Source organism: Labrus mixtus, chromosome 8, assembly GCF_963584025.1.
Source record: "Labrus mixtus chromosome 8, fLabMix1.1, whole genome shotgun sequence".
Lineage (NCBI taxonomy): Eukaryota > Metazoa > Chordata > Actinopteri > Labriformes > Labridae > Labrus > Labrus mixtus.
Window position 1 is genome coordinate 5883807 of NC_083619.1, and position 19910 is coordinate 5903716.

A 19910-nucleotide genomic window follows, 5' to 3' on the forward strand; every position below is an offset into this window, starting at 1 on the left:
AGATAAGAGTCAGAAATCGTAGAGAGAGAGAGAGAGAGAGAGAGAGTGGGGATTAACATCCCCAGAATTCGTACATGGTGTGTGCGCACCAACCCTGTACGACCTTACCCTGAGTAAGACGACCCTGATTATTATTCCTTACAATGAAAACAATTGGCAAGAGATTCACCCGAGTGTCTTAGACTCTGGGTCTTTTTCGTCGTTTCTTGCCTCATTATGATCAGTTCCGGTTGGGGAGACTTTGAGCTGAAGTTGGCCTTCTGTCCGATGGAGGAATTATTTTTGCAGCATAGTATAATATAAGACTGCCTCTTGTGTTTGGAGAAACTAATGGGAGAAAAAAACTGACGAAGTTCTAGAGCTGCTGAGTAAAACAGGATCTGTCCATGGTGCTGAATCCAGTCTGGACCGTGTTTTTATCCACATGCAGGCTGCACACTGACTTGCTTATTGGCAGTTTTTTTGTTTGCCCTCAAAGGAAGATTTAAGCAGAATATTTTTTTTTAACTTTGTGCTGTAACGGAGCTCAATGGGTAGCATGCACACAGTAGAGAGACAGGTAGAGAGACAGGCAGAGAGAGAGAGAGTCAGTGAGGAGAAGAGGGGGGGGGATGATGTCATAGTTTTTAGTCGGTGCCATGGAAGAAGCAGAGGGCTGCAGCCTATCCATTTTTCTTGATCTGCTGATTCCTTCTACTTCCCTAACATCTGCCTCAGCATCAGGACTCGTCGAGGGCGGAGAGGAGCTCTGACCGCGGATGCAGACTCGGTGCCGGTGTTTTGTGTGCAGGCAGACTATCAGCTGGATGTGAGCGGACCATCGACGTGATATGGACCAACATATCCGAGCATGCACGGGGCCACATCCAGTCATCCTTTCTGTCTTTATTCTGTATTATGAGGAGGCGACTGGGCAGAGGAGTTAGTCCTGCCCAGAAGGGAGGAGGAGTAGAAGAGACGCGCAGAAGGGTGTCGACTGAGAGAGGCAGGGGGAGAGGGGGAGAGGAGAAGAGGAGGGGGACGAAGGAAGAAAATAATAGAGTAATATTACAGGCTTCTAACAATGGCTGCTAAATCGGACGGGGTCCTGAAGATAAAGAAGAGCGATGTGGCCTTTACCCCCCTGCAGAACTCGGAGCACTCCGGCTCCGTGCAGGGGCTCCACCACCCGGGCGGCCAGCCGGACTCTTCCGGAGCCGGGGATGGAGACTTCGCCAACGGGGAGTCGCGGTGCTGCGGCGGTGGAGGCTCCAACACGACGTGCCTTCACCTGGGCCGGGAGCAGCAGAAATACACGCTGTGGGACTGCTTGTGGATCGTCGCCGCAGTCGCTGTGTACCTCGCCGACGTGGGCACCGACGTGTGGCTGTCGGTGGACTACTACCTCCGCCGCGACTACTGGTGGTTCGGCCTGACGCTCTTCTTCGTGGTGCTCGGCTCCTTCTCGGTGCAGCTCTTTAGCTTCAGATGGTTCGTCCACGACTTCGGCACCGAGGAGGGCGCGGAATCCGCCGCCGACTGCTCCCACATGGACGGTAATAAGCTACTGAGCGGTTCCGCCTCGCACGGAGACGTTACCGCTCAGCACCACCCGGCCACGCCGCAGAGACAGGCGTCGACCGCCAGCAAGAACACCACGACCAACAGCACGGCGAGCACCGCGGCCGGCAGCAGGAGGAAACGATCGGCCTACTACTCCTTCTGCGCGTGGTTCGGCCAGTCTGTCATCCACATCCTCCAGCTGGGCCAGATATGGAGGTAGGTTTGGAGGCCTCGGGATAGGTTACAGTGATGGGGGGGAGTGCAGTGTGTGTGGAATAAATGAATGAATGAGCAGAGGGTTTGTCTGACTGTAGTTGGCACTCTTGGCACCATGGTGTCCTCTGAATGGTGCCAGCTCCTTCAGCATGGCTACCAGCTGCCATCTTTTAGCCTGCTCTCCTCTGCAGGGCCATCACACACAGGCTGCTGTGAGGCTGCAGGTCATTTCTTCTCCTCTCTTTCTCACAGGTCAGGAGAGATAACACCAGCTGTGTAAGAAACACAGACAGCTGGCTCTGACCTGTCAGTCACTTCTGACACCAAATATCAAATAAGGATGTGAATAATTTGAATTGTTGATGCAAATTGGGAGAACTTCCAGCTGTTGGGTGAAGTGATGCTTCTGTATGCTACAACAATTATCTTTAAATTAAACTTAAGTATTCTTCAATAATGTATAGGGCTTATGATGAATTACTGCATGGATTTAAAAAGGATATATCTTTACGTTCTGTTTCTCACCATGGGGCTTTATGTGGTCAAACTTAACAGATCATTTGTTCTCTATGCATTCGTGGATTTTCTATCAAATGATTTTGACATGAGCCTGAGTTACAGACTCAAATGTTTGCTGAGCCTCTAAAAGCGGAGCAGACTCTGTTCTAGTAGAAATATGGAGTTATTGGTGTCACATGTATGTGTATATTGAATTAATTAGGACGATGCATTTAACATATAGTTTCAATACAGAAAGTGAAACTGATGCTGCACAGAGATTTTATAGAACTTGAATATTTCCAATTATTTTCCTAAGTTTGGACTTTGCATCTACAGTTTATGAAATATACATTTAGTAACATTAAGCCTAATAACATTATATCAGGATACAATAAAATACATAAACCACAGTGTAACATTACAAAAATCATTTAACCATTTTATTCAGTTGGTAATGTGATCCAGAGTTTACAGCCTGACAGTTCAAATGTAGATCTGAGATGTAGAGTTTCCATTCCCCATGCTTTTATTTACTCTGTTACTCTCCTGTCTTTCACAGATATGTAGAGAGCTTCAGGGGCCAGATTGGTTTAAGAAAACAGAAATGCATAAAGCTGTCCAAACGCAGTAGTAGGTTGTATCTTTTCAGTATGTGGCAGCGATGCCACCGGCAGGTTTTCTGTTCATCATTTTCAAGGCCTGTGTATATAATGATGAAAGGTTTCTGATCGTAGAGGATGAAGCTTGAGCTCGTCATACAGTATGAGAAATGAGAGAGAATCATAGAGAGAATGAACTCTGGGCTGTATGAGCTGGTATGTAGTGCCATGATTAAACTAAAACAATTGAGATTGTTTTTTTTTCTTCATGTTTGTCAGTCTTGAGCTGAGGATGTAAAATTATAACAAAGAACTTGATCTCATGAACCTTTTCTTTTTCTTTACTCTTTATCTCAACATCAATCGTTTTATTAAGATTCAAAACAAAGATGATTTCATTCCAGCCACTGATGGACCAGGGTAACTGATTTCCTATTCAATAAAATGGAAATTTAAATTCAGTTTAACTGAACTAGTCTAAATGGAAATAAAATTACCACAATTTATTTAGAAAATTGTCAGTTGATAAACTATGTCATTTAGTTTGCTGAGTGTGGCTAACGTTAGCAGCATTAGCGCCACTAGCTTCCGGGCCTCATCGGATGTTAACGTCTACAGGTCTGTGCGGAAAGTGGCCGCACATTGCTCAGGTCAATTTTCCAGTTTAACCTCAAACAGTCAACATACAACTTTATCTCCATTATGGAGTTCAAAGTATTGCCAAACCGCATCGCTCCCACTAGGAGGTAACAGTTCACTGTGCTTGTTTACATCTGGGTTGTAGAGCAGGGAGAGCAGGCCCATTAACTTGGGCTACAGTCAGTCTATGGCTAAAGTCTCAACTAGTGGGTGGCGGCTGAATTACAGTTTGAGCATAACATGATGATCAGACGGGTCGTGTAGCGAAACAGCATAATAGATTCTAAAATAGAGATCACCGTTTCTTTGGCTGATTCCAATTTCTGATTTTTTCGAGGTCATACCTGCCGATTCTGAATAACTACAATCTGTGACTATTTCATGAGGTCATTACTCGCAGTGACTTTCCCCTTTGCCTCTCTGTCTCTCGCTGCCTGATCAGTATTTGCAGGAGTCTTTTTAATCTTGAATCCATTAGTTATCAATATGCATGAATCTATACTATTTCCTTCAAAGTGATATGTCTCAGTTTTAGATTTTTTTTTATTGCCCTCAGAGATAGGACAGACTTGGAACTCAGTTCCATTGTGACTACCAACTTTTCAAATATGTCAGCTTTGTCATTTAGTGGCTGTATGCTGCAAAATATGGCAATAAAGGAACCCCTCTGTGTGTCAAGTGACATGTATTATTGTTTACCTGAGTCTGTGGTCAAGTGTTGAATCACACATCTGGAGCATCTGGTGAGACTTTGAAGAGTTCAGTTTGGGGATAATAATGAAGCAACATCTTAAAAACCTATTGTAACAAAAAGAAGAAGTGGACTTCTTTTGACAGTCACATCAATGATTGATTTTGGCAAATTCATTTGATGTCAACTGACTCCTACAATTTTTATTTTTTAGAGAATGTGGAAAATGAAGGTACAGGATAGTTGGTACTTTTGAGACAGTCAGAGATGATAGCAGGATGGAGGTGAGCAGAAGGATCATGGAAAGTTGAACCGTGTTTACAGGTAAAATTTTGGAGGCACATGGCTAATTCTGAGCAAATCATCACATGCAAGCGTTTATATTGTTAACGTTATAATGCCTGAAATTACAAGTTAGAGCAGGGGCTCCCAAACTTCTTGACCCGCCCTCAGAATACCGGTCCTAGAGACCTGGTGTAGACCTCTACTGTCCCTGGAGATCTCACTTTGGGAACCACTGGGCCGGAGGACAGCCTGTCACTTACAGCATAGGATGCTGCACTTACTGACTAGGCTGCTGTATTTTAAGCCTTTCGGTGTGAGAGTGGGCTCATACCTCACATGTAAACCCAACAGTTTTGAACTGTAAATATTGGGGGGGCCGGATAGCCTAGCCTAGTTTTGTCCCACATCCCATGTACAGAAGCTTTAGTCCTCGAAGCAGACGGCACAGGTTTGACTCCAACCCACGGCCTATTGCCCCTATTGCCTATTGATGTTATTCTCCACTGTCTATTACAGGTTTCCTACTCCATCCACTGTCCTCTGCAGTAAAGGCTTTTAAAAAAACAAAAGTAGTGTTATTAAAACAAAACAAAAACATGTACAGATGCTGTCAGACGATATGGCTTTTTTTTCTATGGCCTCTAGTTATTACTCTTACCAGTAGGTGGAGCTATGTGGCATGCTGAGATCTCCAGGGCTTTTTTTGAATACATATCATACATACACCCATAGTGTGTGTGTGTGTGTGTGTGTGTGTGTGTGCGTGCGCGTGTGTGTGTGCGCGTGTGCGTGTGTGCGTGTGTGTGTGTGTGTGTGCGTGTGCGTGTGTGTGTGTGTGTGTGCGTGTGTGTGTGTGTGTGTGTGTGTGTGTGTGTGAGAGAGAGTCTTGCATTATTCATAGTGATCTTTCTGAGCTGGAGAGGGACAGGGGACAGTGGGGGTGGGGAGGGGGGTAAAAAGAGCAGCAGACTGTAACATAATCTCTCTCCCTTCTTTCTTCTCTCTCTTTTGTTTTCTTGTCTTGAGGTTTAACAGTTTTTGTAATTTCTCTCACACTAATAACAGAAAAGCCACCAATGTCCATGTTTGTCAGTGTAGCAGGGAGATTCCCTCAACCACAGACATACAGACGATTATTGTGCGCTGGTCGCAGGATATGCACATCACCATCCCCTCCCGCTCGCACACGGTGAATGTTTCCTGCCGAGTTCATTCATCAGCTCACCAGAACTTGTTGTGTAAAATTGTCATAGGGGGCTAGCAGTGAAGAGTCTGGGTAAAGTGGGCTCAACTGTGATAACTCATTAACTGTCCTGGATCAGGTCTGAATTATTTGAGCCTCAGTGATGAAGTAGCTGCATGAAAAAATTAAACGCATCTGTACAAACACGTGTGCTGTTAAAATACTAGTAGCCTAAAAAACAGGGAAAAGGACTGTACATGAAGGTAGCTTTACATTGGTCATGTTTGTACATCTGCATTTTGGCTGAATGAGATGAATTCTGTTTTTACGTGATGTGAGTGAGGCGGTCAGAAGTTGGACACCTTCAGACACACACACACACACACACACACACACACACACACACACACACACACACACACACACACACACATGTGAGCAAGAGTACAAGCTGCTTTTATATCTTCAGCCAAGATTAAATTTTCTAATTCTTTATTGACAGTGTTGGTTAATTTCATGGCCCATTAGCCTGCTGCTAAATGACCGCCATGTGTTTGTGATATTTCAAAGAGGAGATGGAAATGAATTAGGGACACTGACAGAGACACACACACACACACACACACACACACACACACACACACACACACACACACACACACACACACACACACAACTAGGCCACACAGACTGAGAGGTAATAATGAATTCACTTCATTAGAGGAGCTTTGCCTCCGGTCTGCAGAGGTACTGTGTGTGTGTGTGTGTGTGTGTGTGTGTGTGTGTGTGTGTGTGTGTGTGTGTGTGTGTGTGTGTGTGTGTGTGTGTGTGTGTGTGTGTGTGTGTGTGTGTGTGTGTGTGTGTGCGTGCGTGCGTGCGTGCGTGTGCAGCTCAGAGGGTGAATATGTTGCACATAACGATCCATACTGAAAAACTTTGTTTAAGCTATGTAGAAGAGGTTCCTTTTCATGTCTTTTGCTTCCCTTTAAAGTTGTTTCTAAAGGTTTTACCAATAAAAACAAACTGATGCAAAGTGGAGCCATTCTCCGTCTATATATTAGGATTTGAGATGTTTATAAGACAGGTTGGACACATTCATGCTCAGTTTGAAACGTGCTCATTTGTTTCCTCCAGCTGCTAACCTGCAATATGTATCTACTGAATTTACTTATGTCCTTATGTGGCACTGTGCCTTTTTTCCCCCAAAATTATATAGTTTTGATTTGAGAATGATACGTGTTATCCATAGTTAGGCACATAGCTGACCTGACTGACAGGTGAGTGCAGAGTAGCAGTGTGGCAGGAGGCTTAAAACCAGCCTCACCACCAGCTCTCAGCCTGTCATGAGGTTAAATGAAAGTTAGTATGAGACGGGATTTCAAAGCATGGCGGCTGTTGCTGATGAGCCTCAGGAGCCCCCTGCCGTAACAGATGGATGACGTCAGGCTTTGTCCATTAATATGTAGAGTCTATGATCACAACTCATGATCTGACAAAAAAACATTTAGTAAAGTTAATAAATAAATACATTTTAGTGATTAGGTGTAGAGGTTACTGAGATCTAATTTACTTCTCTACTGATTGTAGCCTTTTGATGCACAGAGGTCACGACAGCAGTCAGCTTCTCAAATCCATTTCATACTTAATGTCTGGGTTTCACATCAACTACTTCATTGGATGTTTGAAATAGTCATCCCATACACTGCCACCCACTGGCCATGTGTTGTAAGTGCACCAAAAATGTCTTAAAAATCAAGATGGCCAACTGAAGGTCATACTGAATATATAAATGCTTATTTTTCTAAAAGACATCGTTGGTGATAATTGTTTGTCACGGTTAAGGAACGATATATGTGTTATAAGCATTGATTTTAAGTTTGGAGAAAATGTATGACTCAACTCCTCATATTGAACAATTCAAATGAATACAGACATCTTGCTGTTCTCGTAAATGTTTGATGAGGAGTTACTTTTTTTCCTTCTAAAAATCTGTTAATTGATCTAATTTAACTTCATCTTGCAGGTTGATTTTTAAGAAAGAAAAACATTACTTTGTGTGAGTTATTATCTCAGTTTACACAATGTGTGTCTATGGGTTAGATCTCAAATCCATGCTCTCCCATTAAATGTCTTCTGTTGTGCTGCCCTGACAGCCTCAAGTTAAAAACAGTTTGATCTCATCAGATATAGCTTTCTGTAAAAGACAGAATCTGAAATTCAAGAACTTAAAATGATATTTTATATTTTACTCATTCCCATGAGTATTATATTCAATTTCTGCCAGCCTAAATCTTACACACGTGTCAGCACCTCTGTTTCTGACTCTATCAGCTGTCCTGTGAGGCATACAAACCCCAAAATAAACGACTGATTGGTTTCTGTATGTCCTCTGTTGACTTTCATTAAAGTTGTATGTGCTCACTCAGCCCTCTTCAATCCAAGAGAGAGGAGCTAAATGCATCACACACAACCAGCCAACAGGTGGCAGCAGAGGGATGCAGTCAATGAATGGAGCTACACATGTCAGGGCATGCAGTGTAGCAGTTCATCATACAAGGGAGTTCAGTTCTTGTTGGGGTTGAGGGGTAATTCTTCAGCAGGTTCTTTCCAGGCACAAACATCACGTCACTGAATGCAAAGCAGTTTTTGTCAACAGAGTTTGGAACTGAAATACAGAGTGTCACATGATGACATATCATACGACTGAAATCTACATCAGGGATTTCACATGGTTAATTTAATAATTTTCTTAAAATTTCAAATTGGGAAGTTGGACTGAATGGACTTTAATCCTATTCAATTCAATTTTTCTCCATGAACACAAACCCAGGTTAGCTCTGCACTTACACCTGTGTTTTATATATTTTAAAATCTAGAAATATTTTTGAGACAAACACAGTTGGTAAACTCGGGAGGATTTCATGATTTGTAGAAATTAACAGATGATACTGAGGGACTTAAAGAACAAATATTGTGCAACGATTATAGACTGTATAAAACATAGACGTAGCGATGTCACTTATTGGTTTCTGGAGTTGAATTTTGAAGCCCAACGATGGCAGTCGCCATATTGGAAATGCTGTTCCCAACTAACTTTTGGTTAACTTAGTAACAGGTAAAGAGCAAACAGCTACAACACATCAATCCCAAGCCAATACTTGTAAAAAATCAAATTCAGCCCTCTATAATGTGTGCCGATCATTTTTGGCACCAGGCTGTAAACCTGTTAATCCTGCTGTAACATCGTGACTTCCAAGGCTTATACAGCCACAAGTGGACAATGGAGAGATGATGGTTTTTTGCACCTTCTCATTGGCCTCCAGTGTTGATTTTTCAATACTGGAGGTTACCGCTTGGCAGTAACTATAAGTAACTTTTAAATGTTCCTGCTACTTTGTAAAAGTATTTTCAATAGAAAAGTAAAGTTAAAAGGCAAAGTGTGAACAAAGTTCAGTTGATGAGAGTGTGGTGGTCTTAACTGTCCAGTAAAGATGAAAGCACGATATTTATCTTTATTCTGATTCTGATATTTACCCTCCAGGTATTTCCACACCATCTACCTGGGCATCAGGAGTCGACAGAGTGCGGAGACGGAGCGATGGCGTTACCACTGGAGAATGGTCTACGAGTTTGCAGACGTGAGCATGCTGCACCTGCTCGCCACCTTCCTGGAGAGCGCCCCACAACTGGTACTGCAGCTGTGCATCATCATACAGACACACAAGCTCCAGGCCGTGCAAGGTAACACACACATACACACAGAGGCATGATTTTAAACTGCTCTAATAGTGTTTAGTGATCCCCCACTCCGTGCCGCCTTTGCAGGAGCCAGCGGTGCGTGTGTGAATGTCTGATTGTGTGTGTATGTGGAGCTCCCTCTGTCCCATGCTCTCTGCCACTTCTGCAACGTCGAAAGGCAATGTGAACTCACAGACTGGGACACCAATATTACGCCTTTAGGGAATCAATATGAAATTGTCCATGTTTTCACTGTTCGACATACAGCCATTTAGCTGCTTGCTAACTTGTTAGCAAGGTCAGCCAGCAGAAGGCCCAATAGTAACCAGCTGAAAGGAGGTATATATTACCACCTACTGTAGCAGAGTCAGTCTTACTTACATCCAAAAATTGATTCTTCCTCCGTGCTTTTTTACTGGGACAAGAACAGTGGTCCAATTAAATGGTCCAATCGAGCTTTAATCGTAGCTCGACTTAACTGTGCATGTGAACATACTGACTAGCTGCTTAGTGCGGCACCAAACCAGCAATCATAGCGCCAGCACTTTTTTATTTATTACTGTTTATTGTTGAGAACCATTTTACTCTAATTTGCCAAGGTTTAGTGGTTTTGAGACTAAAGTACCTTCTACTACTGTGGTTTTCTGTTGTTTTCTTTAATGATTCTGTGTTTAATCTGTGCGTCCACTAACAAAATACTGCCTTCATTTGTTATTATAGCAATGTTAATGTATTGTGTTGCAGGTATGACCGCAGCAGCCTCTCTCGTCTCTCTGGCCTGGGCTCTAGCCTCCTATCAGAAAGCCCTGCGAGATTCCCGAGATGACAAGAAGCCAATCAGCTACCTGGCCGTCATCATTCAGTTCTGCTGGCACTTCTTCACCATCGCCGCGAGGGTCATCACCTTCGCCCTGTTTGCTTCCGTGTTCCAACTGTACTTTGGCATCTTCATCGTCCTGCACTGGTGCATCATGACCTTCTGGATTGTCCATTGCGAGACAGACTTCTGCATCAGCAAATGGGAGGAGATCGTGTTCGATATGGTCGTGGGCATCATCTACATCTTCACCTGGTTCAACGTCAAGGAGGGACGGACAAGGTGAGGACTCTCGATTTGCCTTTTTTTCTGAGCTGAGGTCAAAATCCTTGTCATTGGCTGGATTTGTGTAACTTAGTTCTTTAATTGTGTGTGTTTGTCATCGTCCTACAGCTGTAAGGTTGTACAGTTAAAAGGTTCTCTTGTGATATTCTGCATCAAAGTCAGATTGACCAGAAGCCCCGTATACCACTGCAACTCAAAAACCTTAATGTCTGCATTGACACTGAACTCATACTGCATATTATTTGACCTTTGTCATGACCTGGCTCAGGAGGTCACCACAAAAAGGGCAAGAACACCGGGTTAAATATTTAAACAATTCTTTATCCAACCAAATTAGTCCAATTAATATATGAGGGGTGGAAGTCAGTTATGTCATTGGAGTGTGTTTGTGTGTTAAGGTGTTGTCAATGCAAAAATAACAATAGGCTCAAGTTACCATAATCCATCCACCACACATCGGACACTCACGTTACACTCACAACAACAGGAAAACTAGGCGATCTAATTATCAGAACTATCAGCTGCTGAGCTAGAAGTCAATCAGCCTATCACCCCCTGGAACTGGCAGAAACTAAGGACACACACACATACAGACACATCAAACTACAAATAAACAATATAACCAGCACAGAACGAGAGGCTTCACACCAGAATCAAAACCTTTGAGCTCCCCTTCTCATACTGTAGGAAAACGGTTTTACTTAGTGACCGATTTGGAGTCAGTGACTCTGGTAAATATCACGTCTTCTATCTCTGTTCAGGTATCGTCTTTTCATCTACTACCTGGTGATCCTGGTGGAGAACGCCGCTCTCAGTGCGTTGTGGTACCTCTACCGCTCGCCGCCCACGACCGACGCCTTTGCTGTGCCAGCGCTCTGTGTCATCTTCAGCAGCTTCCTCACCGGCGTCGTCTTCATGCTCATGTACTACGCCTTCTTCCATCCCAACGGGCCCCGCTTCGGACGCTCGCCGAGCGGGCAGGGTCTGGACCTGGACCCCACCGCCCAGTTCTCCACACTACCGTCTGAAGGAGCCACCAACTCGCTGCGCTCCAACCGAGGAGCCACCGCCACCCTGGAGCGTGACGCGGGGAAGTACTCCGAGCGGGACGGCTGCATGCCAGTGTTTCAGGTCCGAGCCACCGTGCCCTCCACGCCGTCCTCTCGTGCGCCGCGCCTCGACGAGACCGTCATCAAGATTGACCTCTGTAGGAACCGCTATCCGGCGTGGGAGCGCCATGTCCTTGACCGCAGTATACGAAAGGCGATACTGGCCATAGACTGCTCGCTGACTCCTCCAAGGCTGCAGTACAAAGATGATGCTCTGGTTCAGGAGAGGCTGGAATATGAGACCACGTTATAGTCCTTAACAGGAATACAGATAACTGAGGATTATCTCACAGTGCGATAAACGGCAAACAGGGACCGTGGCAATAGGAATTCATTAGAACACTATCACCACTCATTCCTTATTGTCTCTTTCTGTTCATCAGCATCAGCACCCTGTTGGTAGTGATCAAATGAAGCCCGAGTGCAGCTGTCGAATTTGTTCAGGTGCTCTGAAGGGTTGTTGCTGTTTTTTTTTTGTTTTTTTTACTTTCACTCATCAGGGAAACCCCGTCTGTCATCATCGAAACGCGAGTGCTCTGACACTCTGCACGGACAACACGGTCATGAACCGTTTTGGCAAATGGTGGAGATAATACGCATCGCCACGTTCCACCAAGAGGGATTTTAAAATCACAGATATTCCACTCTAACATATATGACACCTTAATAGGGTTTAGGAAAAGGAAATGTTCCCTCATTCAGCATCGACAGAAACACTCACACGGCACCTCATCGTCGAAAATGTGTCTGGGTTTTTTGTTGATGATGCATCCACAACTGGGTGGGTGCTTGCATCGATAGCGACATGATTCCACTCAATGCTGCTTATTTCTTTCACCAATTCCCAACAAGAGGGGATGGGGAAAAAGCAGCTGGTTATATGTCAAGTTGTGCACCCTTAGAGAGATCACCAGTGACAACAAAAACAATCCCATTACCTTGTTGGCTGTGGTATATCTTGATCATTTTTATTTGAATCCATCTGCTGCTGTTTGCTATCTTGCTGGTAAGAGGTTTAGTGCCAAAAAAGGTTCCTTGGAACATCCTCTCTCTTTTGCAGGATTATAAAACCGGATTGTATGGTAGTCCAAAAAAGTTCTATTCGGGCTAAGTCATTCAATTCCTCAAAGAGAGCTCTGGTCTCAACTGGATAAGGGTCGGACAGAGAGTGAACAATACACGCAGACAGGAGTCAAAATAGCATCTTTACTCAGTCATTGTGTTTTGTTTGGGAAAAAAAAATCAACCAAAACTGGCTAAAAGAGAGGATAACTAGAAATAAAGAAGGGTTAAAAATCTGGACAGTCACCAGCTCACAACCTTTGCCCAGAAGAAAAAATCTGTCAAACCCACACAATGCCAAGGCAGAATCTTTTCCGGCAGCTCAGCTGAACGATGTGCAGTCAGCCACATAAACCTGGCTGTGCAGTGACACTGATGTTTGTGGAGGAGAGGGCAGAAAAGAAACTAGTAAACTGCATACAGGAATGAAAAGGAGATGACAGGGGAAGAAGACAAAGAAAACGAAGAAGAAGAAGAAAAAAACACGACGACGAGCAGCCAACTCAGCCAAACGAAACCACCAGGATGTACAGGACTCTGATATAAATGCAGCATTTTTTACTTTAGAGATGATATAGAGGGTACTGAAGTCACTGTAATGCTGTGTATTTGTGGTAAAAGTGTGTGAGTGTTAGTTATAGGTGGTGTGGGTGTTTGTGTGTGAATGTGTGTGTGTGTGTGTTTAAAATGAGAAGCAGCTCAGGAGGACATGTTGTCATACGCCCTGATTCAGCTTTGTGATACGATCGATCAGTCGAGGAGTTTTTGACTTTGTGTCAAACTGGCTCCTCCATCAACAACGTCTCCTTCTGGGAGAGATGTGCCCGTTTTTTGTTCTTCCAGTTTAGCCAACAAACATTTATTATGACATTGTCACACCCAGCACTAGAGGATGTCATGATACAGGAATTTAAAACTTCAGCATGATTTTACTTCAAATCAAACAATTTCAATACCTGTTTCGATACCTCGGGAACAGAAAAGTCCAACACATCCAGTATTGGATAATTTCTTGCTTTTAATGCTAGTGCAAATATTTAAGTTGCCAATATATCTGTGCAATTTAGACAGTAGCCACTGCGGTTCCACAACAGTCCCACTCAGTACGCCCTTGTACTTAAACAGTGCATCCACAACAGCATTGTATCTGTGTCCCAGTGTGTGAATTAATTGGGCTCAAACTGGAACGCAGAGAGGAGTGCAAGAGGCACTGACAGCGTAGCACACAGCAGGAGCTCCACACACACAAACACATGTTGCCGGGTAGTTGCCAGGTCGTTCCCTGTTTGCCCAACCATTCTACAAAAAAGCGTTACACTTTATACCCGAGGCAGTGACGTAACAATTCTGTCTTCAAATGGCAGTCTGTAAGCACCAAGTGTCACCTTCTCTGTGCTCTGACTATATGTTAGTGACATCAAAGTAACTTTTACATCTTCACTAAACGACAAAAGGGACTTGGTACTTATCACTTCTATTGATGATGGAAATAACAGAATCTTTTTGATACCACATGTTTTCAAACGATATTTTGACAACCTTACTAAGCACCACATCAGTGTGGTTCTGCAGGTGTCCACATGCTTCACTGATAAATGATAACCAATTGATATTTGGTGTACTAAAGGGCCACTATAAAAGCTTGATTCAGGGCTGTTATAACATTCATTTCTGTGGGAGGGTAAAGTTTCAGCTCTAAACATATTCAGTCAGTGACCCCTAAAAACAGACCCATCTGCTGGCTTCAAACCACCTGAGTGCACACTTTAAAGACTTGCTTCATTCTCATTCTTAACTCAGTTAAATCACTAGTGAACTTTGGCATTGTGAATATTCTGTTGTTTGCACCAGGTTGACAACCATATGAAAGAGATGGTGTGATCTCTTGTCTTTATTAGCTGTATATTTGCAGTTAAGGTCCTTATTAGGTTTATCTGCAAACACTGGAGTTGTATAAATGACCTAAATGTCCTCCTGATGATGAAACTACATGTTTTTAACAAGAAGACAGTAAGAGTTCTCTTGGCCTTTTTGTCAGTCAGTGGCTAAAATGAAACATATCACCGTGAACCAGGAGAAAAAAGTCAGATCGAAAGCTGAAAAGCACATTTCTTCTCTGTAGCTTCATTTTTGTAAAGGCAGCTTTATATGATTTTAAATAGGGATGCACCGTTATGATACCAGTATCAAGAATCAGCCTGATATACTGCACTTAAGTACCTGTTCGTGTACTCATTAAACTACATACTGCTGCACCTGATACCACTTCCCAGTGTGATGATAGCCTCTGACTAGTTGAGCTGGTAGGCGGAGGAGGAGCCACAGTTTGGAGATATTTCAACATAAACGAGGATGATAATAGAAGAGCAAAACTGTTCACTGATAAATGAGGAGGGATGAATAATTGCTCCTTTAATGCACTAACATATGACAACACATTTCAAGTGCTCTGCATGTAGTGTGAGGTCCATTGAGCATGCTACAGGTTCCATATAAGTGACATGTTTCACTGTTTAAATGAAGCAGATGCATCATGGTGTCTTTTTCATTTGTCACAGTCAGAAGGTGAGGAACATCTAGTGGAAATAAAACATGCAGTCAAAGTCATTTTAAGAACAGTAACGGTATCATTAGGTACTCATATTGGTCATCGTATCGGCGACTACCCAAATGTATAAACCACACTATAAGTCTCAAGAGTTTAAGATGCAGTCGTTTTTTAGGCGTCTCTCCAAGTGAAAAAAAGGTCTAAACTGTCTTCCTGTGTTATGATTTTTATTGTGTCCAGCAAAGTCCACAACATGCAGTTTCAGTGCAGCTGTGTAGCTCTTTTAGATATCACCATGCAGCATGTGTAAAGCAGCTAGCTGTATGCTAGCTGAGCTCTCAGCCCGCAAGTCTCTCTGCCCACCTCCTCTGGTCGCTTGCTGTCTTTACTTGCGGAGTCTTTTCAATCGAAACCAGCTCTCCACAAGGTCTATTTACTTTACAGTATACAACCTTTTTGTTTAAATGCAGGATAATGACCTCATGAGGGGGAAACGACGCTGCTAACCTGGTCTGCGTTAGTGGGTGGGAGATGATGGTGGCTGTTTTTGAGGTCATGATGGTGCATGTCTCAGCATATTAAACTGGTATATTGGTCTCACAGTACATAGGACGCAGCCTGTTTTTTTAGTGTCTTATTCACCGAACTATGCGGTTCTTGTAATTAGTCTGAAGAAAAGTGTCATCGGTGCATCCCTAAAGTCGGAGCATTTTACTTAAGTTTATGTGCAGTATCTCTAGAATCCAGTGTAGCCTTAGTTTAATCACCACAATCTCATGAAATAACATACTGATATATATGATTTATACTCAACATTAAACTACCTCAGTTTGTTTCATCAGATAACCCTCTGCCCTCTCTTTAGCACATCGTCTCTCCGAAACAATAAACTCTGCAGTGCTGCCATAACTAACTCAACTAGAACAATTCATTTATCACCTAAAATTCATTTTAAAAAATCCATTAACACATGATTTTTTTATTAACTCCGAAGCACAACACTGACATAAGGAACATTTGCAGACAATGTGCCAAAATTAACTTTGTCTCTATTTTATATAGAAACCATTTAAAAGGCACAATTCATTTTATATTTACGTAGTTTTCCTGAAAGCTGATCATGAAAATGGACCTTCTTCTTTTGAACTAGACAAACAACACGGCCAGTTATTTAAAGCACACAGCCATTTGAATTCACATTGTGTCAGTAAAGTTTAAAAGTGTGTCAGAAATAGAGAATAAAAACATCATCAGACTCCCTCCTCACTCTTATCGTCCTTTAAAGCTGCTTCCTCTGTTTTGTTTGCCTTAACGAGAATATATTTCTATTTTTTTGTCTTTATTTAGAGCCAATAACACAGGATGTTGTTTAATGCTGTAAGAAAGAAAGCACAGCTTGGTTTTCTGGTTAGCCCAGTGTGTGTGTGTGTGTGTGTGTGTGTGTGTGTGTGTGTGTGTGTGTGTGTGTGTGTGTGTGTGTGTGTGTGTGTGTGTGTGTGTGTGTGTGTGTGTGTGTGTGTGTGTGTGTGTGTGTGTGTGTGTGTGTGTGTGTGTGTGTGTGTGTGTGTGTGTGTGTGTGTGTGTGCTATTAAAGCACAATGTATCAACAGCAGGTACTGTGCTTATACTGAGGACTGAGTCTTCGTCCAACAGGGAGCTTTATACACACAACAGTCCTCCATCCTACGAGCCTGAACATCTGTCAGAGGAAACGCTTTAAGTCCAACATGTTCCCAGTTTGGTCCAAGCTGGAGGACGGCATCCAGAGATGACACTATAGTACTACCTTGATTGTCACAGTTTGTGTTGGGACTCTAACCCAGCTGCAGTTTTTCAAGATTTTCATTTATTTGATCAGGAAAGCCTCATTGAGATTTACAAGAGTGGCCAAGACAGGCAGCAGCACAATTCAAAGTAAGAGACATACAGCACATAAAACACACAAAAGGTCATTACATCGTTTGTCACAGAACAGGAAGTCATTCATCAAATTATCTTCCTTTAATCTACTTTCAGAAAGAGATGAGCTCCCCCAGACCCAAATCCTCGTCTGCAGGAACAATGTATCTGAAACTCCTTTTTTCCCCGTTTCGAGATGCACATTGGGAACAGATAACAAGAACATGTTTTGTGACTGAGTCACAGAGTACAGCAGGTCGAGTATTGTCATATAAATAACGACATGTCTGTGATTTAGTCTACGAGTGGTCAATGCAGGCCAGCCAGCTGGAGCATACAGAGCTCAATGATGAGTTAGGGTCCTCAGATTACTTATGAACCTCAATGCTCCATAGTGCACATATATCCAAAGATTTAAGGCATTGATAGGATGCATGAATAAAACATCACCTGGAGTCAGATCATGGCATACGATTGGAAAACACTTATTTTTATTTTTTTGCAGCAAAAGGAAAACGAGTAATTTATGAAATAGAAACCCAGCTGCATCTTTCACTTTTTTAATGGGCTGCTGAATATGAAGCTTAAAACACAGTGACTCAACAATTAAGAATCTGAGGTTTATTCAGTGGTGAGCTCAGAATCTATCGGGGCCCTAGGCAGAAAAATTCACCGGGGGCCCCTCCAACTCATCACCCTTATGTTAAAGTATTCTGACAAAGTAAGATCATGTTTATTTCAGTTTCTCCCAGACAGATTACTCCGCTTCGTTTCCTTCAGTGACTTTCATTGACAAACACAGGGGCACCCTTAGGGAGGCTTCCTACTGTCATTGCAAACTTTGCACATTTTGAGCCTCTGCTGTGGTTTAAAGTGTTTCAGCCCTTGGGGGGCCCCCTACTGGCCTGGGGCCTCAAGCAGCTGCCTGCCTTGCCTGTTGTTAAGCAGCGTCACTGGGTATATTCATGAGACGATACAGACTTAACCACATCCTCCTGAGATGTTGTCAAAGAAGGCAGGTTCAGTGGCTTTTTTCAAAGACTGAAGTGAGATTAGACTGAAACCAAGAAATCCCCACAAGGAAGCAAAATGCGCCAACATCGCATGTCTTAATAACCATCATGTCACCTTCACCACAGTCTTCTCCCCACACTCTGACAAATGGTTTCAGTGTCCTGAATGTAACAAAAAGGTTCAGAGATGAGTAAATCTGTTGTATGAGTAATCCATAGTATGCTTCATAGTTTCTGTCCGACAAGTCAAGTTTGTCATTCAGGTATGAGGACAAGTTGAAGGAGACCTGTGATTGTCTACACAATGAGAGCGATGACAAACACTGACTCAACAAACCTGTGTGTGTGTGTGTGTGTGTGTGTTTTCACCAGCTGATCAAAGCTCTGCTGCAGAGGTCAGGACGAACCAGCCAATCCCAACAGCAGAGAGAGCTTTAAGCTGTCGGCTCACTGTGGTTGTTGACGACACGATTCAGATAATTCATTCAGCCTTAGTGTAAGCACAGTAACCAGTAGGTGAGTAGTGATAGGACTGCAGTCACTCTTGTATAATCATTCTGTACAGACGTCCATGTAGAGAGCTGGTTAAACACGGAGAGCCACAGATAGTGAACAGAACAAACTTATCTGTAAATAAATGTATGCAAAGTGTACACGTTAAAAAAAGAACATTCCTCTCTTTGAGTTTGACTGTGAAGGGTGTCTTTAGAGGTTTTAAACGCCACCACGATGGCTCTAACTACGACAATATATAACAGAGGAAAAAAAAAAGATAAATGTGGTGTATGTGGTGTGTTTAAAAAAAAAGAAAAGAAACCAATGTAAAAGACAAAAAAATTCTGGTCCTTTCAGTGAGTTGCATTGTGTGATGAAAGTCTGAAGTGCTAAAATGAATAACGGGGAAAAGGAACATTTTATTGTAAAAAGATAAATCAAGAGCGATAAACATGATCAAATGACATTTTTGTATATATGGGATTTTTGTAAATTTTTATTTCAATCTAATGCAACACAAACTACCAAAATTCATTTAATAAAGTACACTGTGGTCATTTTTCCGGCCTTGAGTTTCTTTTATTAATTCTCCTTGCGAGAAAATGATTCGTGTTCAATATAAAATGTATTCATGTGTAATTTTTGTGATTCATCACTGTGTTAAAGGTCACATATTAGCCTCCTTTTCAACCAGTTTAAATAAGTCTCAGAGCTCCCCAATACATATGTGTGAAGTTTCTTGTTCTAAATCCACTCTGATCCTGTATTTGATCATGTCTATAAACCCCTCTATTTCAGCCCTGCTCAGAACAGACTGTTTCTGTGTCTGTACCTTTAAATATGTAAATGAGCTGTGTCTGACCACTTGGATGTCGTGGGCTTTCTAGCTCCATTCTCTATTGTTTGCGGTGAGAAGGCAGACTCAGAGGAACAGAACAAACACCTAGCTGTGGGAGTGTCACTCACCTGGGGGAGGGGTTACTGCCCTTTGTGATGTCATGAAGGGAAAATCGCCAGCCTGTTTGAGCACACATTTTCAAGAGAAGCAGGCAAAAGATGGAGAGGATGGACTTTTCTCATAATCCGAGGTTTTGTAGACAGACTAGGAACACATATTAGTTTTAGAAAAACATGGTAAAGTCTATTTTGCATAAATTGTGACCCAATGCTTAATGCAACATGAGGGGACTTTATAATGCTAATTCATTTTGATTGTAAGGTTTGATTTACAAATTGCTCAGTGTGTGCATTTTACAACTATCAGCCTCCACTTTAAGGGGAGGGTGGG

At 42.8% G+C, this 19910-nt stretch overlaps 2 protein-coding genes across 2 annotated transcripts in view; both read left to right on the plus strand.

The window, feature by feature from the left end:
• The first annotated feature begins 1029 nt into the window (after positions 1–1029).
• Positions 1030–13899, plus strand: xkr4 (XK related 4). The gene is made up of 4 exons (XM_061043956.1): positions 1030–1758; positions 9198–9397; positions 10139–10493; positions 11258–13899. Exons 1-4 carry the CDS (start codon positions 1064–1066, stop codon positions 11856–11858), a joined length of 1851 nt encoding a protein of 616 aa, XP_060899939.1. The 5' UTR covers positions 1030–1063; the 3' UTR covers positions 11859–13899.
• The window catches only part of LOC132978695 (epidermal retinol dehydrogenase 2-like), a 489977-nt gene continuing 471713 nt past the window's right edge, over positions 1647–19910 (plus strand). The window contains exon 1 of the mRNA XM_061043959.1: positions 1647–1651. The gene's annotated coding sequence lies outside the window, so the exon portion shown is untranslated. The remainder of the gene's footprint in view (positions 1652–19910) is intronic.

Bases quoted from the DNA above. Each gene is read 5' to 3' on its own strand.
- xkr4 (XM_061043956.1), top strand. From the start codon at position 1,064: ATGGCTGCTAAATCGGACGGGGTCCTGAAGATAAAGAAGAGCGATGTG. The intron at 1,759-9,197 runs GTAGGTTTGGAG...TTTACCCTCCAG, and splicing joins CAGCTGGGCCAGATATGGAG to GTATTTCCACACCATCTACC. The intron at 10,494-11,257 runs GTGAGGACTCTC...ATCTCTGTTCAG, and splicing joins GTCAAGGAGGGACGGACAAG to GTATCGTCTTTTCATCTACT.